General features: G+C 44.9%; 1 protein-coding gene across 1 annotated transcript in view; it reads right to left on the bottom strand.

The window, feature by feature from the left end:
* Positions 1-4,555: 4,555 nt before the first annotated feature.
* The window catches only part of EIF3L (eukaryotic translation initiation factor 3 subunit L), a 41,297-nt gene continuing 24,994 nt past the window's right edge, over positions 4,556-20,858 (bottom strand). Inside the window, exons 3-15 of the mRNA XM_069736950.1 lie at positions 16,062-16,272; positions 15,822-15,901; positions 15,038-15,099; positions 14,876-14,945; positions 13,865-13,938; positions 13,579-13,750; positions 12,367-12,521; positions 9,933-10,103; positions 9,705-9,838; positions 8,379-8,552; positions 7,904-8,093; positions 7,667-7,747; positions 4,556-4,707 (exon numbers count right to left, since the gene is read on the bottom strand). Coding sequence (XP_069593051.1) covers positions 4,669-4,707; positions 7,667-7,747; positions 7,904-8,093; positions 8,379-8,552; positions 9,705-9,838; positions 9,933-10,103; positions 12,367-12,521; positions 13,579-13,750; positions 13,865-13,938; positions 14,876-14,945; positions 15,038-15,099; positions 15,822-15,901; positions 16,062-16,272 — 1,613 coding nt within the window. The 3' untranslated portion in view covers positions 4,556-4,668. The remainder of the gene's footprint in view (positions 4,708-7,666; positions 7,748-7,903; positions 8,094-8,378; positions 8,553-9,704; positions 9,839-9,932; positions 10,104-12,366; positions 12,522-13,578; positions 13,751-13,864; positions 13,939-14,875; positions 14,946-15,037; positions 15,100-15,821; positions 15,902-16,061; positions 16,273-20,858) is intronic.

Here is a 20,858-nt window from a genome sequence, read left to right as displayed (position 1 = left end):
GATCTGTTACCGACATCTGCCTTAGAAGGGAGAACCATGGTCTCCTTGGCCAAAATGGAGCTATGAGTATAATTTTTGCCTGATCCTCTCTGATCTTCCGGATCACAGCTGGGATCATCACTATCGGGGGGAATGCGTAGGCCAGAGAAAACTTCCAAGGTATTAGTAGGGCATCTACTGCGAAGGGATGTTCTCTTGGATTCAAGGAGCAGAATTTTCTGACTTTTTTGTTGTGCGAGTTGGCAAACAAGTCTATTTCTGGTGAGCCCCAGGCTTGGACTATTTGTTGAAATATCTGGGGGTTTAAGGACCATTCCCCCTGTCTTAAGCCTCTGCGACTCAGGAAGTCTGCTTGAGTGTTTTCTATGCCCCTGATGTGTAGTGCCGACAGAGATAACAGGTGTTGTTCTGCTTATTGGAAGAGTAGTTTTGATGCATTCATGAGGCCTTTGGACCTCGTCCCCCCCTGATGATTGACATACGCCACCACTGCTCGATTGTCTGTCAGGATTCGAGTATGGCGACCCTGGAGTAAAGGAAGAAAATGTCTTCGGGCTTTCTCCACTGCCCATAGCTCTTTCGTTTGACCCATAGTTTTTTTCTCGTATGGACCAGGTACCTTGTACAGAGTGAGACATCAGATGAGCTCCCCAACCTGTACCGCTTGCGTCGGTCGTGATGATGTCTTTGACCGGATTTTTCCACCGGACCCCCATTGTCAGGTGGTGTTCTACAGTCCACCAAACTAGGGAATCCCTTACGCCCAGGGAGAGACATAGATTTCCTTCTAAATGCCCTCTTAATAGTCTTTGAGCTGAGAGAATTTCCCACTGTAGTTGTCTTAGGTGGAATTGTGCCCATTCTACTGCCGGAATACACGATGTTAACGAGCCTAGAAGGGACATCGCCTTTCTGAGAGTGATTGCGGGTTGACGTATTGCTGTACTGGCCAGGTTTATTATCTTGTCCACTTTGTTTTCTGGAAGGAGGCAGAGCTGACGCTCGGAGTCCAGTATTAACCCCAGGAAGGACTGTATTTTTACTGGCAGTAGTCTGGACTTGGGGATGTTTATTATCCAACCCAGCTCCATTAGACTTGATGTTACCACTGAAACTTGATGAATGCAGTGGGACTCTGACCTCCCTATTACCAGGAATCGTCCAGATATGGGACAATTACTACATCCCGGGACCGGAGGTATGACATTACTTCCACCATCACTTTGGTGAAAACTCTGGGGGCTGTAGACAGGCCGAATGGAAGGCCTGTATATTGATAATGCTTTACCTGATTCTGAATATAGAGAGCTACTCTCAAGTATTTCCGATATTCCTGATGTATTGGTATATGGTAGTAAGCATCCTTTAAGTCTATTACTGCCATGAAGCAGTGTTGGAAGAGAAGTTTTATGGTCGTGTTTATAGACTCCATCTTGAAAGTGTAGTTCTCTATAGATTGGTTGAGCTTCCTTAGATTTATAATAGTTCTCCAAGAACCATCCGGTTTTTGGATCAAGAAGAGGGGGAGTAAAACCCGTCTCCCTCCTCCTGAACCGGGACTTCCTGAAGAACCTTTTTGTGGATAAGTCCCAAGATCTCGGTTTCTAGGGCAGATTGTTCCTGCTGGGACTTCCGTCGGGGAGTTATTATAAAGTTTCGTCTGGGTGGACAGACGAATTTTATTTTTAGGCCGTCTTTGATGATGTTCATGACCCAGATACTGGGGGAGATATTTACCCAGGCCGGAGAGAAGAGGGAGAGTCTTCCTCCCACTTCTGGCGTAATGTCATTGGGGGGATTTTTTTGCCGATGTCGAGGGCCCTTTAAACATATAGCCCAATCCTCTCTTATCTCTAAAGTCCCAATTTTTTCTCTCCCCTGGGGGGCGACCTCTATTATATCTTCTCCTCCGAAAAAAAGGTTTTTTAGAATCTTTAGGGATGTTGGGAAAAACCTTTTTATCTCCTGCATGTTCCAGGATGTCTTCAAGTTTTTTCCCGAAGAGAAGTTTGCCGTCACATGGAATAGAACACAGCTTGTGTTTAGATGGCAAATCCCCCGGGCAACCTTTGAGCCAAAGGGCTCTTCTTGCCGCGTTGGACAAACCCCCGGCTCATGCAGTTAGTCTTGCGGAATCCGCAGAAGAGTCTGCCAAAAAAGCTGCTGCTCCTTGCAGTAAAGAAATATTTGCAAGGATGTCAGTTCTGGGTACTTTGTTTTTCAGCTGATCTTCTATCTGTTGTAGCCAGACCATTAGGGCACGGGCCGTACATGTTCCCGCAATCGCCGGCTTAAGGCCCCCCGCTGAGGCTTCCCAGATGTGTCTCAGGAAACTATCTGCTTTTTTGTCAAGCGGGTCTTTGAGAACACCAGAGTCTTCTAACGGAAGGGATGATCTTTTTAAACATTTGGCTACTGCCCCGTCAATCTTAGGGATCTTCTCCCAGGACTCAGAGTCTTTATCCTCAAAAGGATATCTCATTTTGGATGAAGAGGGCAAAGAACCCATTTTTTCAGGCTTTTTCCACTCTTTCTCAATTAACGCTTTTATTTTTGCATTAACCGGAAACGTGCGTTTCCTTTTCTCTTCTAGGCCACCAAACATGACATCTTCTAGTGACCTAGGTGTCTTCTCCTCTTTAAGCCCCATTGCAGATCTAACTGCTTTAACCAATTTATCTACGTCCTCAGTTGGGAAACATGGACGACCTCCTGAATCACTGTCCGAGGAGGAATCTGAAGACTGGACAGAGGCCGAGGGAGACCGGGATGTTTTATGACTCCCCTGTCTCTGAGAGGCATCTGACTCTGTGGACGCCTTACGGCTTCTCCTTCTTGGTTCGCTAAGGGCCAATTTCAAGGAGTCTTTTATTTCAGCCTGTATTATGGCTTTTAGGCTAGTGGCAAAATTAGGGGTCTCTTCTTGTATAGTTTTACTAATGCAGTCAGCACAGAGATCCTTCTGCCACTGAACTGCAAGCGGGTTTTCACAAAGGGCACACTCTCGGTTCTTTGTTTTAACACCAGCTTTCCTGGACCCCTAGTGATCAAAACAGACAAAAATGGACCCTGTTACCATAAGGGTGACATTCACGTAGATCACTCACCACCACCGACAATCAAGGGTACCGATTTTTGAGGCTGGACAGATGCACGTGAAGCGTCCCTCCTGGACGCCGACGAATCTTGCCGGACAGGACGACTGCTGTTCCTACCACTTGAGCGGCTGCTCCTGGTATGCTGGTGGCTCGGCAAGGCATCTGGTGAGAGCTCCATTTGCTGCTGCTGCTGTGAAGGCGGCTGCTGCTGCTGCTCCTGTTGTCCTACTTCCATGGTGAAGTTTTTGGACATGAGCGCGTCTTCTGTGGTCCAACCCCCTTTTATGGGGGGACCACTGCACTCCCCGCCTCCTTCGGTGCCCAATAATGACCCCTCCCACTCTCTGCCGCGCCGCCGGGGTTCCCTCTCACCGGCCGGCGTTTTCTTCATGGGCGCCGCCATCTTGGATCCGGCGCCCGCCCCCGACGTCACGCGGACACGCCCATTCCCAGCGTGCCTTGCGCGTGACGTCAGACGAGCGACCCGGAAACGGCCACCGCACCTGGACGCCGGCAGAGAGGGGAGGGCGGCGTGGCAGCCATGGAAGGGAACCCGGCCCTCTGACCATGCTGCCCAACGCCCGCTCGGACGCAGAGACCCGGAGGACCCGCGGACGGCGCATCCAGGACCCGAACTCCGATGCACAGGCGCTGCCTGTTCTTCCACGCCGGGACGGGACCTGGGTAAGTGAAACCGCCGTGTTCAGCACAAGGGTCCCTGTCAGGACAGGAAACCCAACTTTATTTTCAGTAGGGTTTCTGTCCTGGCTGGGCGGATCCCCTCTCTCAGGTGTGCCGTCATGGGGGAAGGGAAAACTTTAGTAATTATCAACCTACTCTAAGACACCAACCTATAAAGACATTCATTTGCACGCCAGTCTTGATGAACAGTGCGCTGTACTAAGATGTGCGTCTCTTAATGAACTTGGCACATCTCGTTGTGCATGTGGGGTCTTTGTGAGGGGGCATGCAGAGTCAGACGCTCCTGCTCTAGTGAGGTGCATGCCTCTTAATGAATCAGGAGCCTCGGACAAGTGGTCTCGCCACAAATCCTGCTGCAGTCCCTGATGGAGTGACGTATGTGGGGTAGCAAACAGCACAGCTCATATTGAATTTCACAAGGGGAGGATGCTATGCCCGATTCCACCCGTATTACTGGAGTTGGGAGAAAATGGTGTGAGAATGCCAAGTCGCAAAATTTTAGCCCAGCCTCGAGTTACCCCGAAATTGAGACTTTTCAAATCTTTTTAAACCAGAATAAAGCTTTGCTGACCCTGGTCCTATAACCGTAGCATGCAAGAATCTCACAAACGCTCAGCACTGCTATATTAAATATAAAAATATTTGCTACAAAGTTGAAGGGTGACAAACAGATTATCTAACATTAGCTTGCCTACACATAGACCACGCGGTGCATTAAACAGGTCTAAAGCCAGAAAAATATTCACACGATAAACTGATTTTTAGAATTTTTATTAAAACATTTTAGTCCACTTGATAACGCCAGCAATGTGTGGGGGTGTAGGATGACCTTCAGTCCTTATAAATATCTTGTCCATTTGAACGGCTTTCAAGGTTTCTGGCTCATCTTCTTCAAAGTTTTGTTTAGCTGTAAAGCAGAAATCTAACGTTTCAGTCACATAATACAGATGTACCAAAGAGGCTTTACAGGCCTCAACTACATGTTTTAACTTGCATTTAACTAGTCCAATATGGCATTCTTGTCTACGTTTTTGGATCTGTGCATCTCCAGTAAAAAATCCTTAATGAGCATGGACAGTAAATGAAAATGTATAATTATATAATTTCCAATTATTAGAATCCAATAAAATACTATACACAGTTGCAGCTGAAACCAGAAACAATAGAGCAGCATGGTGGCTCAGTGGTTAGCATTGTTGCTTTACAGCACTGGGGTCTGGAGTTCAGTTGCCACCAAGGACAACATCTACAATTAGTTTGTATCTTCTCCCCGTGTTTGCATGGGTTTCCTCTGGGTTCTCCAGTTTCCTCCCACACTCCAAAGACATACTGATAGGGAATGTAGATTGTGAGCCCCAATGGGGACACTGATGATAATGTGTGTATAGTGCTGTGGAACTGATGATAATGTGTGTATAGTGCTGTGGAATATGATAGCGCTATATTATCAACGCAAACAGCCTAGATCTGTGAATACAGCTTCATAATAATCAACTTATTTATCATAAGATTAAAGTGAACCTGTCAGGCGGGATAACGCCATTAACCCGCATCAGCTTTATGAAGGCAGCCCAGCCGCAGTACTGAAAATGCAGCACCCAGGAAAAAAAGTGATCTTTATTTCTCCAGGGAGCAGCCGGCTTTCAGTCATATAGACTTGCAAGCATGGCTTCATTTACCACTCACAGCACTGTGAGGCTGTAGCCATGCCCCAGCATTTTGACTGAGGGTACTGATGCATTGAAGAGTCAGCTGTCTGTCAACATGCTGGGGCATACTTATAAATGCAGCTCTCAGTATGGCGAGCGGTAACTAAAATTGCTGACTGAAAGCTGTCGGCTGATGGGAGAAATTAAGTTAATTTTCTCCCAGGAGCAGCACTTTGAGCACAGTGGCTGGGCACCTTCATAAAGCTATTAACCTACAGATTAACCTTATATCTGCAGGTTAATAGAAGTATCATACCTTACAGGTTCCTTTTAAATTGGACGCTAAATCTAAAGAAACCCTGGTCACAGGAGTCAAATTTAGAGTTTATTTTTCTTTGATCCAAAGGGATAATCTGGTTCAGCTTACTTATGTATCAGTAAGCGAGCAGGACCAGTGATGTTGTGTCTATTAAGTCAGTTAACAAGACTCAGCGTGGACGAGGAATCTATACCTGTTCCGGATCACGTAGTGTCTTTTAAAAGGGCTAAACATCCTCACAGGGTGTTTGGCAATCACCCCGAGTTTAAGAACATTGTCCAAAGACATAAGGATCGACCAGATAAACCGTTCACAGGTCAGAAGCCTATTGAGTCGAGATATCCCTTTGCTCCTGATTTAAGGAAGGATTAGCTACAGTCTCCTTCAGTGGATCGCCCTGTATCACGTCTTGCATCCAAAAAGCTTCTATCCTTGTCTGATAGTTCTCCTCCTCTGTCTCCTACTACCGATCCTCTCCTCCTTTGGCATCAAAGACCTCGCCCTATCCTGGATCTCCTCATACCTTTCCAACCGCACATTCAGATTCTCCCACTCCCTAGGACCCCCTACTCTTCTCAATCTATACACTTGGCCTGGGACAACTCAAAGTTCCATGGATTCCAGTGCCACCTTTATGCTGATGACATTCAGATCTACCTTTCTGGCCCAGACATCACCTCTCTACTGTCCAGAATCCCAGAGTGTCTATCAGCCATATCCATTTCCTCCATCTCATAGATCTTCCTTACCTGACCTATCTATCGCAATTAATGACATCATGCTTTTCCCTGTACCGGAAGTTTTCTGCCTTGGAGTAACCCTTGACTCTGCCCTGTCCTTCAAACCGCACATCCAAGCTCTCTCCACCTCCTGTCGCCTCCAGCTCAAAAATATCTCCAGAATCCGTCCTTTCCTCAACTGTCAATCTACTAAAATGCTTGTGCACGCCCTCATCATCTCCCACCTTGACTACTGCAAGATCCTTTTCTGCGGCCTCCCTGCTAACACCCTTGCACCTCTCCATTCCATCCTTAACTCTGCTGCCCGACTAATTCATCTCTCTCCTCGCTACTCCTCTGCTTCCCCCCTCTGCAAATCTCTTCACTGGCTCCCATTCCCTCAGCGTATCCAGTTCAAATTACTCATACTGACCTACAAACCCATCCATAACCTGTCTCCTCCGTACGTCTCTGAACTAATCTCCCGATATCTTCCCTCATGTAATCTCCGGTCCTCCCAAGACCTCCTTCTCTCCTCACCCAACCGCCTCCAAGACACGTCCGACTATCAACCACATTCAGATCCTTCAGACGGAACCTGAAAACCCATCTCTTCAGGAAAGTCTGCACTGACCCCACTGCCTCTTCACCACTACCAAAGCTACAGCCTCACCAACACCGGAGCTCCTGCAACCCTCAACCTACTGTCTTTTTCCCCACCATCCCGTAGAATGTAAGCCCGCAAGGGCAGGGTCCTCGCCCCTCTGTATCAGTCCGTCATTGTTAGTTTGCTTACTGTAAGTGATATCTGTAACTTGTATGTAACCCCTTCTCATGTACAGCACCATGGAATCAATGGTAATAAATTAATAATACAGATATCTGACAGGAGTGCCTGAACGGCAGGTATTGGGCACCTGTCTTATTCGTAGTAATAGCCTTGTGTGGACTAGCTATATGGCTGTTCTAGCGAAAGAATTCCAGTTGACATCAGAAGTGAATTTCAGCTTGTGTGCGCAAGTGATGCCACGAGCGCGACACCTGCCACCAACGCCCACAAGCTGTAAGATATCTGAAGGTGTGACATTAGTCGCCCCACTCACCTCCAGATACAGAAGAACAAGCTTGCTGCTTTAGAGCGCTAGAACATGAGCACTTATAAGTATAGAAGATCCTCACCTCTTCAAACTTGTGTATCTGTCGTATAAAGAAGTCTCCGTAGCGCCGGGCGACTTTGGTATCTGCAATGTGAATCATGTCCTAAAGGAGAATGAAATCAAAGTAAATTGCAGAAGGTCAGTTCCACGTATAATAGTTGAACACAACGACTATGTGGATACAACTAAAAACCAGAATGTCATCCACTGTATTATTAAAGGAGTAAAACATGGCAACTCACGCAGCCGAATACTGTACCTTATCTATATAGAAGTCCACCTCTGATGCGGACTGAAACTCTCCCTCCAGTGCAGAAATGCCGCTCGTCCACACCAGGTTCTTCATCTTATGCTTGAAAACAAGAAGCTGAATGCGAAATTCCTGTTCTGGTAAATCCAAGAATCCGGCCAACTTGGCCACAGGCATAGTGGTGTATAACTTGAGGAAACTGGGAGGAAAAAAAGTTTAACTCATTTTGTGAGGTCTCTGGACATCTTTCCACCCCAACATTCTCCCTTTTGAAGGGACGTCCTTAGGACAACATATGATCAAGCACTTTGCAATTTATATCTTGCTGATTCTTGCTTCGTAAAAAAAATAATAAACCAAACAACATCTCTTCTTGTGCCTGTGTACGATCATGCGTTGATACAACATGGGCTCACTGGATATTATGTGTAGCCTGCAGGGCCGCGATGTGACACCTTACACCAGCGCCAGACTGGACACGCACCTGCGGATGGTGGACAGTTGCGCCTGCTGCTGGACTTCATCAAGAAAGACTTTAAGCTGCTGAAGATATGGTTCTTTGTGAGAGTTGGGGTGAACATTATCATAGTTAGGGACCACCGGTGACAGGAACTTGGGGCAGGCGTAATTAAAGAGCTCTTCGTAAATCTGTGCATCGCTGATGAGTAGAAGAAAATTTACAAGTGATCAGAAATGACAAAAAACACAGAATATTTACTTATATTACATACCCAAATGTTGGAGATCAGCCAAACCCTACGACACATATTTCTATTTGAAATGTGCACGGGTCAACTGTAACATTGGTGAAGGAGGGATAATGTTATGGGGTTGTTTTTCAGGGGTCGGCCTTGGGCCCTTTGTTCCAGTGACGGGAAATAACACGCCAGCATACCAGAGCATTTTGTAAAATTGCAGCGCCTTGCGTGAACCGTTTGGGGGATGGACCTTTTCTGTTACCAATGACTGTGGACAGCGCACAAAGCAAGGTCCATAAAGGCAAGGTTGGGAGAGTTTGGTGTGGAAGCACTTAACGATTACGTACAGAGTCCGGACCTCAAATACATAGAACACCTCTGGGATGACATAGAAAGGAGATGGAGGCCTCCTCGCCAACATCAGTATCTGATCTCACAAATACTCTTCTGGATGAACGGGCTAAAATCCCCACAGGCACCTCCAAAATATTACAGTAAGCCTTTCCAGAAGAGTGGAGGCTGTTATAACTGCCAAGTGGGAACAACTCCGTATTAATACCTGTGGATTTTTAAAGGGATGTGAAAAGATCCTGCACATATAGTGTGAAGGGGTCCTAATGATGTATACAGAAGACTTGTTGCATAAATGTGGCCTAAAGGCTGCAACCCCCATTTACACAAGTCAAACGCTTATTCCAACACCATGCCACTGAGGATGGTGGGCATCAACCTACCTTCATTTACACTAATAAAAAATCTAGGCCAAGCTCAGCAACCACCTTGTTTTCTCTGCCCAGCTCCATGTTTACCCAGGGACTATATACAGAAAATGCCAAATTGCCCATGATCCTTTTATTCTAGCCCTAGTGATATGCCAGATCTATGGTTAGAAGACTGCCGTATCAATCAAGATAAGGCGATTTTTACAGATATCAAATATTCTGCAACCAAAATTAAATATTTGATCAAATATTTCTAAATTGCAATGCAAAAAAGATGAATTTTTCTTAGCCATTTAGAATCAGAATCAATAGCACAGAGACTCCAATAGATGTAAAGAGGCCATCGCCGTGCGCCATAAAGAGCGGTCATGCAGCTTACTGCTTCCTTACCCTTTCTGCATACGTAACATTTTGTCGCCATATTTCTCTCTCAGCTGAGTGTGAATACTCTCATCAATGCGCATGGGGTACATGGTGAGGGCGATGGCCAGCAGGGCATGCATCTGCTCATTCTGCTTGTTAATCTGTGCACGAGGGATACAAGGTTTGGAAATCCAGTAGTGATTTAGAATGTGATGATAAAAGTATAAGAGACGGCAGACAACATACGAGGCTCACCATTTCATACTTGTAGGTGGTTCTCTGGAACATACTCTTGGTTCTCTGGATATATAGTAAGATGTTAGCGAACACACGAATGGCATCCTGATATCTTCGCATCATAAGGTAAGCAAAGCCAACGTAATAGTATGTGGTCACCTGGCACTCAGGCACTCGGGAGTACATACTCTGCAGGAAAAGATCAGACACACGTTAGAATTCTAGATCGGCCGTCATTTCCTGGACAACTGAATAGTTGTAAGAAATTACTACATACAGAAATCTACGTCCGAGCAAGACCTGCAGTGATTCTCAGATTTGGACACCCACATTTATGATCTTTTTATGTCCCAAAAGGCATTAAAAGGGTTTATCCAGGAATATTTTGTTTTAATAGTTTTTAGGCCAAAAGGCAGGTAGTTGCTAACTATCTGCCTGTTCTGCAGAGCGGTCGGTGAACGCTACTGCCAGCAATTCAGCTGCTGCACATCAACAGAGCATCTGTCCTTCTTCCGCTTTGGTCTGTCGATGGCGAGTGACTGCCGACGTCAAGACCTTTCAACAGAGCAGAGCGGAAGAGAAGCCGCTGCTCTGTGGACGTGACGTCAGCCGCTTAACCCCTTCAAGTCGCGGCCCTTCTTCGTTTTTTTTTTTGCATTTTCATTTTTCACTTCCCTCCTTCCCAGAGCCATAACTTTTTTATTTTTCCGTCAATTTGGCCATGTGAGGGCTTATTTTTTGCGGGACGAGTTGTACTTTTGACATCATTGGTTTTACCATGTCTTTTACTAGAAAACGGGAAAAAAAATTCCAAGTGCGGTGAAATTGCAAAAAAAGTGCAATCCCACACTTGTTTTTTGTTTGGCTTTTTTGCTAGCTTCACTAAATGCTAAAACTAACCTGCCATTATGATTCTCCAGGTCATTACGAGTTCATAGACATCTAACATATCTAGGTTTTTTTTATCCAAGTGGTGAAAAAAAATTAAAAACTTAGCTTAAAAAAAAAAAAAAAAGTGCCACTTTCCGAAACCCGAAGCATCTCCATTTTTCGTGATCTGGGGTCGGGTGAGGGCTTATTTTTTGCGTGCCGAGCTGACGTTTTTAATGATACCATTTCGGTGCAGATACGTTCTTTTGATCGCCCGTTATTGCATTTTAATGCAATGTCACGGCGACCCAAAAAAAACGTAATTCTGGCGTTTCGGATTTTTTTCTCGCTACGCTGTTTAGCGATCAGGTTAATGCTTTTTTTTATTGATGGATCGGGCGATTCTGAACGCGGCGATACCAAATACGTATAGGTTTTTTTTTAATTGTTTTATTTAGGATGGGGCGAAAGGGGGGTGATTTAAAACTTTTATATTTTTCGTATTTTTTTTCATATTTTTAAAAACATTTTTTTTTTTACTTGTGCCATGCTTCAATAGCCTCCATGGGAAGCTAGAAGCTGGCATAGCCTGATCAGCTCTGCTACATAGCAGCGATCATCAGATCGCTGCTATGTAGCTGAATTGCAGGCTTGCTATGAGAGCCGACCACAGGGCTCACAGCAGGCCGGCATCAGTAACCATAGAGGTCTCAAGGACCTCTATGGTTACCTTCCTAATGCATCGCCGACCCTGATCATGTCACGGAGGTCGGCGATGACATCATTTCCGACCACCCGGCTGGAAGCGCCGGTTAAATGCCGCTGTCTGAGTTTGACAGCGGCATTTAACAGGTTAATAGCGGCGGGTGAATAGCGATTTCACCCGCCGCTATTGCGCGCACATGTCAGCTGTACAAAACAGCTGACATGTCGCGACTTTGATGTGGGCTCACCGCCGGAGCCCACATCAAAGGGGTGACACGGCATGCGCAGTAATAGTACGGCGCATGTCGTGAAAGAGTTAATATTTGGCAGGATCGGTCTGTGACTGCTCTGTGCCAGCAGAGATTGGCGCCGGGCAAAATAGGCAGGTAGTTAGCAGCCTACCCGCCTGTTAGTTCTTGGGCCTGTCGTAAAAGAAAAATATAGTCCTGGATAACCTCTTTAAATTATGTAGAACTTCCACATAGGTTATTTCATGAGAATGTAGATAAAACATTTCTCTGATCTGCTGCTGATCTCAGCTGAGAATCAGGCCATTAAATCTACAGTAATTTGTACAACACCATTTTTCAGAGATTTGCAAAATCTGTGTTCAAGTACAGTATGTTCACACTTGGAAGATTTGTTGTAGAAGTTTCTGCAGCACGAAATAAAAAAAATGGATTAGGTAAAATGTCATTTAATTCTCCTTCTGCAAAAATTCTGTATTAGGTAAAATTGCTTGAAAATAAATTAAAGTAAAATGAAACTGAAGATACTTCCACATTCATAGGTAACAATGGATTAGGGGCCAAACCGAACTTCTGCTTCACAATCTCCACAACAAAAAGTTGTACGTTCCTATAAATAGCAATGGTACCTTCTTATTGAGCTCAATGTTTTCCAATACTTTAATAGCCTGATAATAATCTCCAAGGAGCGAGTGCAGGCGGAGCAGTCCAACCAAGCTGAAGTACCCAAGCATCTTGTAGAGAGAATGTCGGCCGTATTCTCCAGCTACACTTTCAGGGTCACCTGGAGAAGAAGGGGAAAGGGGATTTATAAAAAAAATAAAACAAAAACTAAAAACCATGCTATGTACTGCATACGTAATCGTGTGTGTGCAAACAAACTACTGATAGTGAGTAGGAAGAGGGAGTCTGCACAACTGCAGCAGGCACCATTTACTCTGAAACACTGCGACAATTCAAAGAAAGACTGAAAAGTTGGCCGGGGACTATAGGGAGAATCCGGACTTGTCAAGTGTGGTCCCCGACCAGCTACTCACCGATCCGGTTGATTACTAGGTCTCTCGCCACGTACAAGCAGCAGTGGTTCAGAATAAAACATGATAGGCGGCAGTCGTGCGGCCTGTGGTTCAGGTGGCATGAATTTAATGACTGGTACCCTTTAAGTTGGTCAGATTGCTCCACTGAAGAACAATTAAGCATATGTAAGCAAGTACTTCTAATTACCAAATGTTTGTAAAGATCTAGCATACACTGTACAGAGAGAATTATGGTGACCTAGAAAAAATAAGCAGGTACCTCACTTATCCAGGCTTGGGGTGCAAATTTGCAGTCACTTTGTGTGACCTGTGAGTCCGTACAATGCACGCTGTCAGGATTCTCCGCCGCTGGTGCCCGGAATAGGGGGGCGCACGACTAAGTATGCGATTTATATTCATGCGATTACTTATAATAATAATAATAATTTTATTTATATAGCGCCAACATATTCCGCAGCGCTTTACAAATTATAGAGGGGACTTGTACAGACAATAAACTTATCAACTAGACGTGTGCTGCCTTGGTTAATGGAAGTGGATTAAGCGAGGCCGGACACGTCTCGTCAGAATGTGGCCAGAAGTCTACAAATTGCATCATTCCTGTCACATGGCCGCCTGCTTGCAGAGCCATAGATCCCGACAGCGCGCACTGTGAGGATTCACTAGTCTTCAGTCATGCAGTGAGTAACCCGCAAGCCTGAACATAGCAATTTAGGAGAAAAAAAACCGCAACTGTCAGTAGCACAAAACCCTGATCTGTGTCAAGAAGATGAGCCAGTGTTCAAGCACAGCTCCATTCCTCACCTCCACTGGTGTAAATCTCCAGCTGCCGGTTAATGTTGGATTTATCCACTAGTGAATGTAAGACATTAAGGACGCTGTGAACGTTCCAGATCTTGGGGTTGGAACGCAGGAATTCAATTTCTTCCTCCGATTTCTTTGCGGTCTTACACCGATACTGGCTGAATGACTGAAACTGAAGAGTGCAGAAATAGATATAACCAAGAGTGAAAATATATCAGAACGGCGGCATGATCAAATAGAGACGTGTGAACAGAGTGGGAGAAAGTTTACAGGAAAATAGCTATACCTGATAAATGAACTCATCAATGATATCCCACAGCCACTGGTTAGGCAGCTCCAAGGGCGCAGGTCCGTCTGCATCTACAAGGAATTCATCAGCGTCACACCAGCAACACAAGCCACAGACAAAACATTCTTGTCATTCTTAGAGGGGCTATGCCACAAATTATGATCAAATATCCACAGGATTCACATGCCTGTCCATTACTGCCATAGACCATAAATGGAGGGGTGATCATGCATGCGTGCTGCTGCTCTATCCACTCGGGGGACATAGGATCACCTCTTGTGTTCAATGTGGAAGGGGAGATTGGTCAGCGGGGTCTAACCAGAGACCTGTTGATGTGAAGCGCGCTCTGTGTTGTTGGCTCAGATCAGTAATAACGAGCCAGCAACAAAGAGGAGAGCACACTGTCCGAGCGCGGTGTCAGAATATCCGGCGGCGTGCAGAGAACAGCACCACCCCCGCAAGCAACAGCATTCAGGGACTACACAACCCCTGATGAAGCTTCGTTTCAGGAAGGAAGCAGGAGCTGTGGCAGTGACTGCAGCTTATCCCACCTGATGACGCTTCATTTGAGTATCCCAGTATGCACTGGTATTCTCAAAGGGAGAGTCATCCAACAGGAAATGCAAAAGCAGTTAAGATAGTGTAGTTAGGGGACGGAAGGGAACTTTTAATGCAAGTATATTAGAAACTAGTTTACATTACAGCACTAAATAGATGGGGATTTAGATGAAAATGTATTTGGCCTTCGGACCACCCCTTTTAAACATTTACAACCAGTGGCCATGTTCAGTATCTTACCTCTGTATTTGTAAGACAAAATCAGGAGTGGAACAATCAGAGGAACAGTATAATAGAAACACATCGCCAAAACCAGGAGTGGAACAATCAGAGGAACAGTATAATAGAAACACGTCACCGCTTCTGTATTTTTCAACCACCTCATTTTTTGCTTACAAATTCTGATGGGAAATACTGAATGTGTGAACATGTCCTAAAAGGAAACCTTACTCAAAATATAGTTGAAGAGATTGCAGTAGTTGTAGTAAGATTCGAAACGTTGCTCCAATGTGGGTCCTCCCTAAAGAAAGGGCAAGAATCAGTGATATTTCATCTCACCAAATACAAATTCTGCACCGGGGTCCAAAAGAAACCTGGAGAACAGATACTTACGCTAACTTTGGCATAGATGTGTCTGTAATATAGCTCCTTATAGAGAATCAAGAACACGGCGTCTGAAAGAGAAGGGAACTGGTTATCACACCCACACATCCAGTTTTGAGGGTTGATTTAGATTTAGAACAAAGGCAGAAAAAAAATAGAGAAACAGTTATCAAAACCACAAGAAAAAGTGAAGTATCTACAGCAAGTAAGAAGTTGGCAGCACTTATTTTTCTGCACGGCAACCACCTGTTTGTTGCAATGGAAAACGGCTTCCATTTTCTATTGCACTAAATTTAAATGACTCTTCCACCTGCAAAGACATTTCAGCCTCTAAACAACAAGGGGCAAACACTTAACTCATTAGGGCATGGGCACACAACGTCTGTTTCAGAAGGATTCTGCCTGAAAAATCCCCTACACAAAAAAACAAACAAAATGCACACAATGTCAAAATGGCATTGCTGTGCACATGTTCCGTCTTTTGTTACTCCTTTTAACCACTTCAATCTTTGAAAACCTGGAAGTGCTTTAAAGTGGCAGCATGTTCATTCTTTGGGTGGCTTCCGCTTAGAAGCTGCTCGCTATTAAAAATACAAAAAAAATAAATAAACCAACGCAAAAGGAAAAACAAAAAAAGCGCCAATAAAGAGGCGTCAGAGAAACCACAGCCGGCGTTTTCCCAAAGAGTTAACTTTTGAAAACTCAGCAGGTACGCCAGCATATAAAAGATGTTGGGTGCACGTACCCTAAGCCATACGACCATCAATAACATACAGTGAATGCCCACACCTACCATTCCCAACTTGAGGAGCGATCGCTTCTGCTTCAGGCCATGGGGAATTCTTGAAAAAACGTTCAGTTAACTTGGTCCAGCTGCAATGAGAGGAGAGAGCAGTAAGTCAGTAAATAATGATGGAAGTGTCAGTCATGAGGGTAGGTAGCAGCTGCAAAAAAAATAAAAATAAAAAAAAAATAAAAATCATAGTTCGTTCCTGAACATACTCATGTGAACCTCCATCCGGCAGCCATCTACCTGTTCTCATAGATGTCTTGTATCTCGTACACCTTCTGGTCGATGACGTCGCTGGACACTCTGCTGGCTTGTAGCTCGTACACCTTCTGGTCAATCAGGTCAGACACGGTCTTGTGGAAGTACTGAATAAAGTTCTTTATCACTTCTGGGATGACCTGGTAGGTCTGCTGCTCATACTGGCGTTCATAGGCCAGGTCCTGCTTGGGGTCACCTGTGATTAAAAGGGAAAATGCTTAGGACTACTAAAAAATATCTCACACATGATCGATAGAGGACGTCTTGGCGGGATAAGTGGACGAGGCTCCAAGAAATATTGAGCAGTTGGTGACGTAATATACACAATCTGCAGCTGATGCTTTAATAGGACATGATTAGGCTCATAATGAATATAATGGAAATCACCAATCCAATTCTGCCCCATTCATAGGCTGCACGTGTAATATACAGAAGGCAGAACTCATCCTTATGTTATTAGAGGAATCATGTCAGAAAATGCTTCTTTTTTAATACAGGAAAGATATACTGTATATCTTGGTACCGTGTTAGCCAGTAGATAGAAAATATTTAGAACTAGATGGTGGCCCGATTCTAACGCATCAGGTATTCTAGAATATGCATGTCCACGTAGCATATTGCCCAGCCACGTAGCATATTGCCCAGCCACGTAGCATATTGCCCAGCCACGTAGCATATTGCCCAGCCACGTAGCATATTGCCCAGCCACGTAGCATATTGCCCAGCCACGTAGCATATTGCCCAGCCACGTAGCATATTGCCCAGCCACGTAGCATATTGCCCAGCCACGTAGCATATTGCCCAGCCACGTAGCATATTGCCCAGCCACGTAGCATATTGCCCAGCCACGTAGCATATTGCCCAGCCACGTAGCATATTGCCCAGCCACGTAGCATATTGCCCAGCCACGTAGCATATTGCCCAGTCACGTAGCATATTGCCCAGTCACGTAGTATATTGCCCAGCCATGTATGTAACAGGTTAAAAAATAAAAAAGAAACATATACTCACCTTGCGAGGGCTCCTTGTAATCCTGGCGCCTGTGTGTGGTGCACCCGGCAGCTTCCGGTCCCAGGGTTGGTATGAGCGCAGGACCAGTGATGACGTCGCAGTCACATGACTGACGTCATGGCAGGTCCTTCTCGCATAGCATCCTTAGCACCGGAACCTGCCGCTTGCACTGCCGAGGACAGCGCCACGTCGGAGGGGGAGAATAACGTTTTTTTTTTTTTAATTATTTTTAACATGAGATCTTTTTACTATTGATGCTGCATACGCAGCATCAATAGTAAAAAGTTGGTCACACAGAGTTAATAGCTGCGTAACCAGAGTGCGTTACACCGCGCTCCGGCAACGCTGGCATTAACCCTGTGTGAGGGCTGACTGGATGACTGGAGGGGAGTATGGAGCGGGCACTGACTGCGGGGAGGAAAGAGCGGCCATATTGCTGCCGGACTGTGGCCGTCGCTGATTGGTCGTGGCAATGGTCGTGGGCGTTTTGCCACGACCAATCAGCGACTTGGATTCCATGACAGAGGCCGCGATCAATGAATATCCGTGACAGAAGGACAGACAGAAAGACTGAAGTGACCCTTAGATAATTATATAGTAGATTGAGACTCCTCAGTGGTTGATACCTTTTAATGGCTAACTGTAAAGATGGTAACAAATTGCAAGATTTCGAGACTACACAGGTCTCTTCATCAGGCAAAGACTAAAAGAAATTCTGAAGAATCACATATTTATGCACAACATTTTTCTGTGCTGTGTTGTGCATAAATATGTGATTCTTCAGAATTTGTTTTAGTCTTTGCCTGATGAAGAGACCTGTGTAGTCTCGAAAGCTTGCAATTTGTTACCATCTTTACAGTTACCTTTTAATGGCTATCAACCACTGAGGATTCTCAATTCTAAATATTTTTTTTAATACAGGTCCTTCTCAAAAAATTAGCATATAGTGTTAAATTTCATTATTTACCATAATGTAATGATTACAATTAAACTTTCATATATTATAGATTCATTATCCACCAACTGAAATTTGTCAGGTCTTTTATTGTTTTAATACTGATGATTTTGGCATACAACTCCTGATAACCCAAAAAACCTGTCTCAATAAATTAGCATATTTCACCCATCCAATCAAATAAAAGTGTTTTTTAATTACAAACAAAAAAACCATCAAATAATAATGTTCAGTTATGCACTCAATACTTGGTCGGGAATCCTTTGGCAGAAATGACTGCTTCAATGCGGCGTGGCATGGAGGCAATCAGCCTGTGACACTGCTGAGATGTTATGGAGGCCCAGGATGCTTCAATAGCGGCCTTAAGCTCATCCAGAGTGTTGGGTCTTGCGTCTCTCAACTTTCTCTTCACAATATCCCACAGATTCTCTATGGGGTTCAGGTCAGGAGAGTTGGCAGGCCAATTGAGCACAGTAATACCATGGTCAGTAAACCATTTACCAGTGGTTTTGGCACTGTGAGCAGGTGCCAGGTCGTGCTGAAAAATGAAATCTTCATCTCCATAAAGCATTTCAGCCGATGGAAGCATGAAGTGCTCCAAAATCTCCTGATAGCTAGCTGCATTGACCCTGCCCTTGATGAAACACAGTGGACCAACACCAGCAGCTGACATGGCACCCCACACCATCACTGACTGTGGGTACTTGACACTGGACTTCAGGCATTTTGGCATTTCCTTCTCCCCAGTCTTCCTCCAGACTCTGGCACCTTGATTTCCGAATGACATGCAAAATTTGCTTTCATCAGAAAAAAGTACTTGGGACCACTTAGCAACAGTCCGGTGCTGCTTCTCTGTAGCTCAAAAGTGGCTTTACCTGGGGAATGCGGCACCTGTAGCTCATTTCCTGCACACGCCTGTGCACGGTGGCTCTGGATGTTTCCACACCAGACTCAGTCCACTGCTTCCTCAGGTTCCCCAAGGTCTGGAATCGGTCCTTCTCCACAATCTTCCTCAGGGTCCGGTCTCCTCTTCTCGTTGTACAGCGTTTTCTGCCACATTGTTTCCTTCCAACAGACTTACCATTGAGGTGCCTTGATACAGCACTCTGGGAACAGCCTATTTGTTGAGAAATTTCTTTCTGGGTCTTACCCTCTTGCTTGAGGGTGTCAATGATGGCCTTCTTGACATCTGTCAGGTCGCTAGTCTTACCCATGATGGGGGTTTTGAGTAATGAACCAGGCAGGGAGTTTATAAAAGCCTCAGGTATCTTTTGCATGTGTTTAGAGTTAATTAGTTGATTCAGAAGATTAGGGTAATAGGTCGTTTAGAGAACCTTTTCTTGATATGCTAATTTATTGAGACAGGTTTTTTGGGTTATCAGGAGTTGTATGCCAAAATCATCAGTATTAAAACAATAAAAGACCTGACAAATTTCAGTTGGTGGATAATGAATCTATAATATATGAAAGTTTAATTGTAATCATTACATTATGGTAAATAATGAAATTTAACACTATATGCTAATTTTTTGAGAAGGACCTGTACATTTTTTATTGGGTTTTTCTCATTTAATTTTACAGAGTAAAAAGAGAAAAAAATCTGACACGTTACATATGTCATCATATTTAAATTTATGAGAGCATATCATATAACAAACTTAAAAAATCCTATATGGCTAAGTGCTAAAGGTCCCCGATGTATCCTAAAAGATGAGAAAAAGAGGTTAGATTATACTCACCTGGGCGGGCGGTCCCGGTCCGATGGGTGTTGCGGTCCGGTCCGGGACCTCCCATGTTCTTACGATGACGTCCTCTTCTTGTCTTCACGCTGCGGTTCCGACGCAGGCGTACTTTGCCCTGTTGAGGGCAGAGGAAAGTACTGCAGTGCGCAGGCGCTGGGCCTCTCTGACCTTTACCGGCGCCTGCACATTACAGTACTTTGCCCTGCCCTCAACAGGGCAGACAGTACGCCTGCGCCGGAGCCATAGCATGAAGACAAGAAGAGGACGACATCGTAAGAAGATGGGAGGTCCCAGACAGGACCGCGACGCCCAACAGACCAGACCGCAGCGGGACCGCCCCTGGGTGAGTATAATCTAACCTCTTTCTCATCTTTCAGGTAACATCGGGGGCTTATCTACAGCATTCCAGAATGCTGTAGATAAGCCCCTGATGCTGGTGGCCGCAGCTCACCTTCGATTTTGGGGGTGACAGGTTCCCTTTAACTGAAAGCCGGCTTATCAGTGTAGAGCCGCCACTCTCAGTGCTGTGAGCAGTGACTAATCGCTCCATACACACCTCTGACTGAAAGCGGCGGCACCCAGGAGAAATAAAGTTCATTTTCTCCCGGGGTGCCGCACTTTTAGCACAACAACCGAACAACTTCATAATACTATGACCCTGCAGATTAACCCTATATCTGCAGGTTAATCGTTTTATCGGATCTGACATGTTCCCTGTAATGAAGCTGATAGAATACATAATGCAAACTCAACAGGGTGTGAACAATCACAGGAGAAAGAGGTCAACTAAATAAGAGTACAAGGTGGCAGTTATGGAACCACGTGTGCATGTTTGTGTGTGGTCAGGAGAAATAGCAACAAGAATTTCCTTCCCTTCTCCCAAGAGTCATACCTTTATCAATCTTCTGTCAGCAGAGCAGTATGAGGACTTGCTTTTTACAGGAGGAAAATTCCAACAGGAGTGAAATGGCGAGAACAAAAATTCAAATCTGCCATTGTTTGTTTTTACAGCGTTTGTGTGATTAAATAAAAAAAGTTACCTGGCAATATGATTCTTCAGGTCACAATGATGAC

The sequence above is a fragment of the Ranitomeya imitator genome, chromosome 8, assembly GCF_032444005.1.
Source record: "Ranitomeya imitator isolate aRanImi1 chromosome 8, aRanImi1.pri, whole genome shotgun sequence".
Taxonomy (NCBI): Eukaryota; Metazoa; Chordata; class Amphibia; order Anura; family Dendrobatidae; genus Ranitomeya; species Ranitomeya imitator.
Note: the sequence above shows the minus strand (reverse complement) of the source record. Positions and strands in the feature narration are given on the sequence as shown.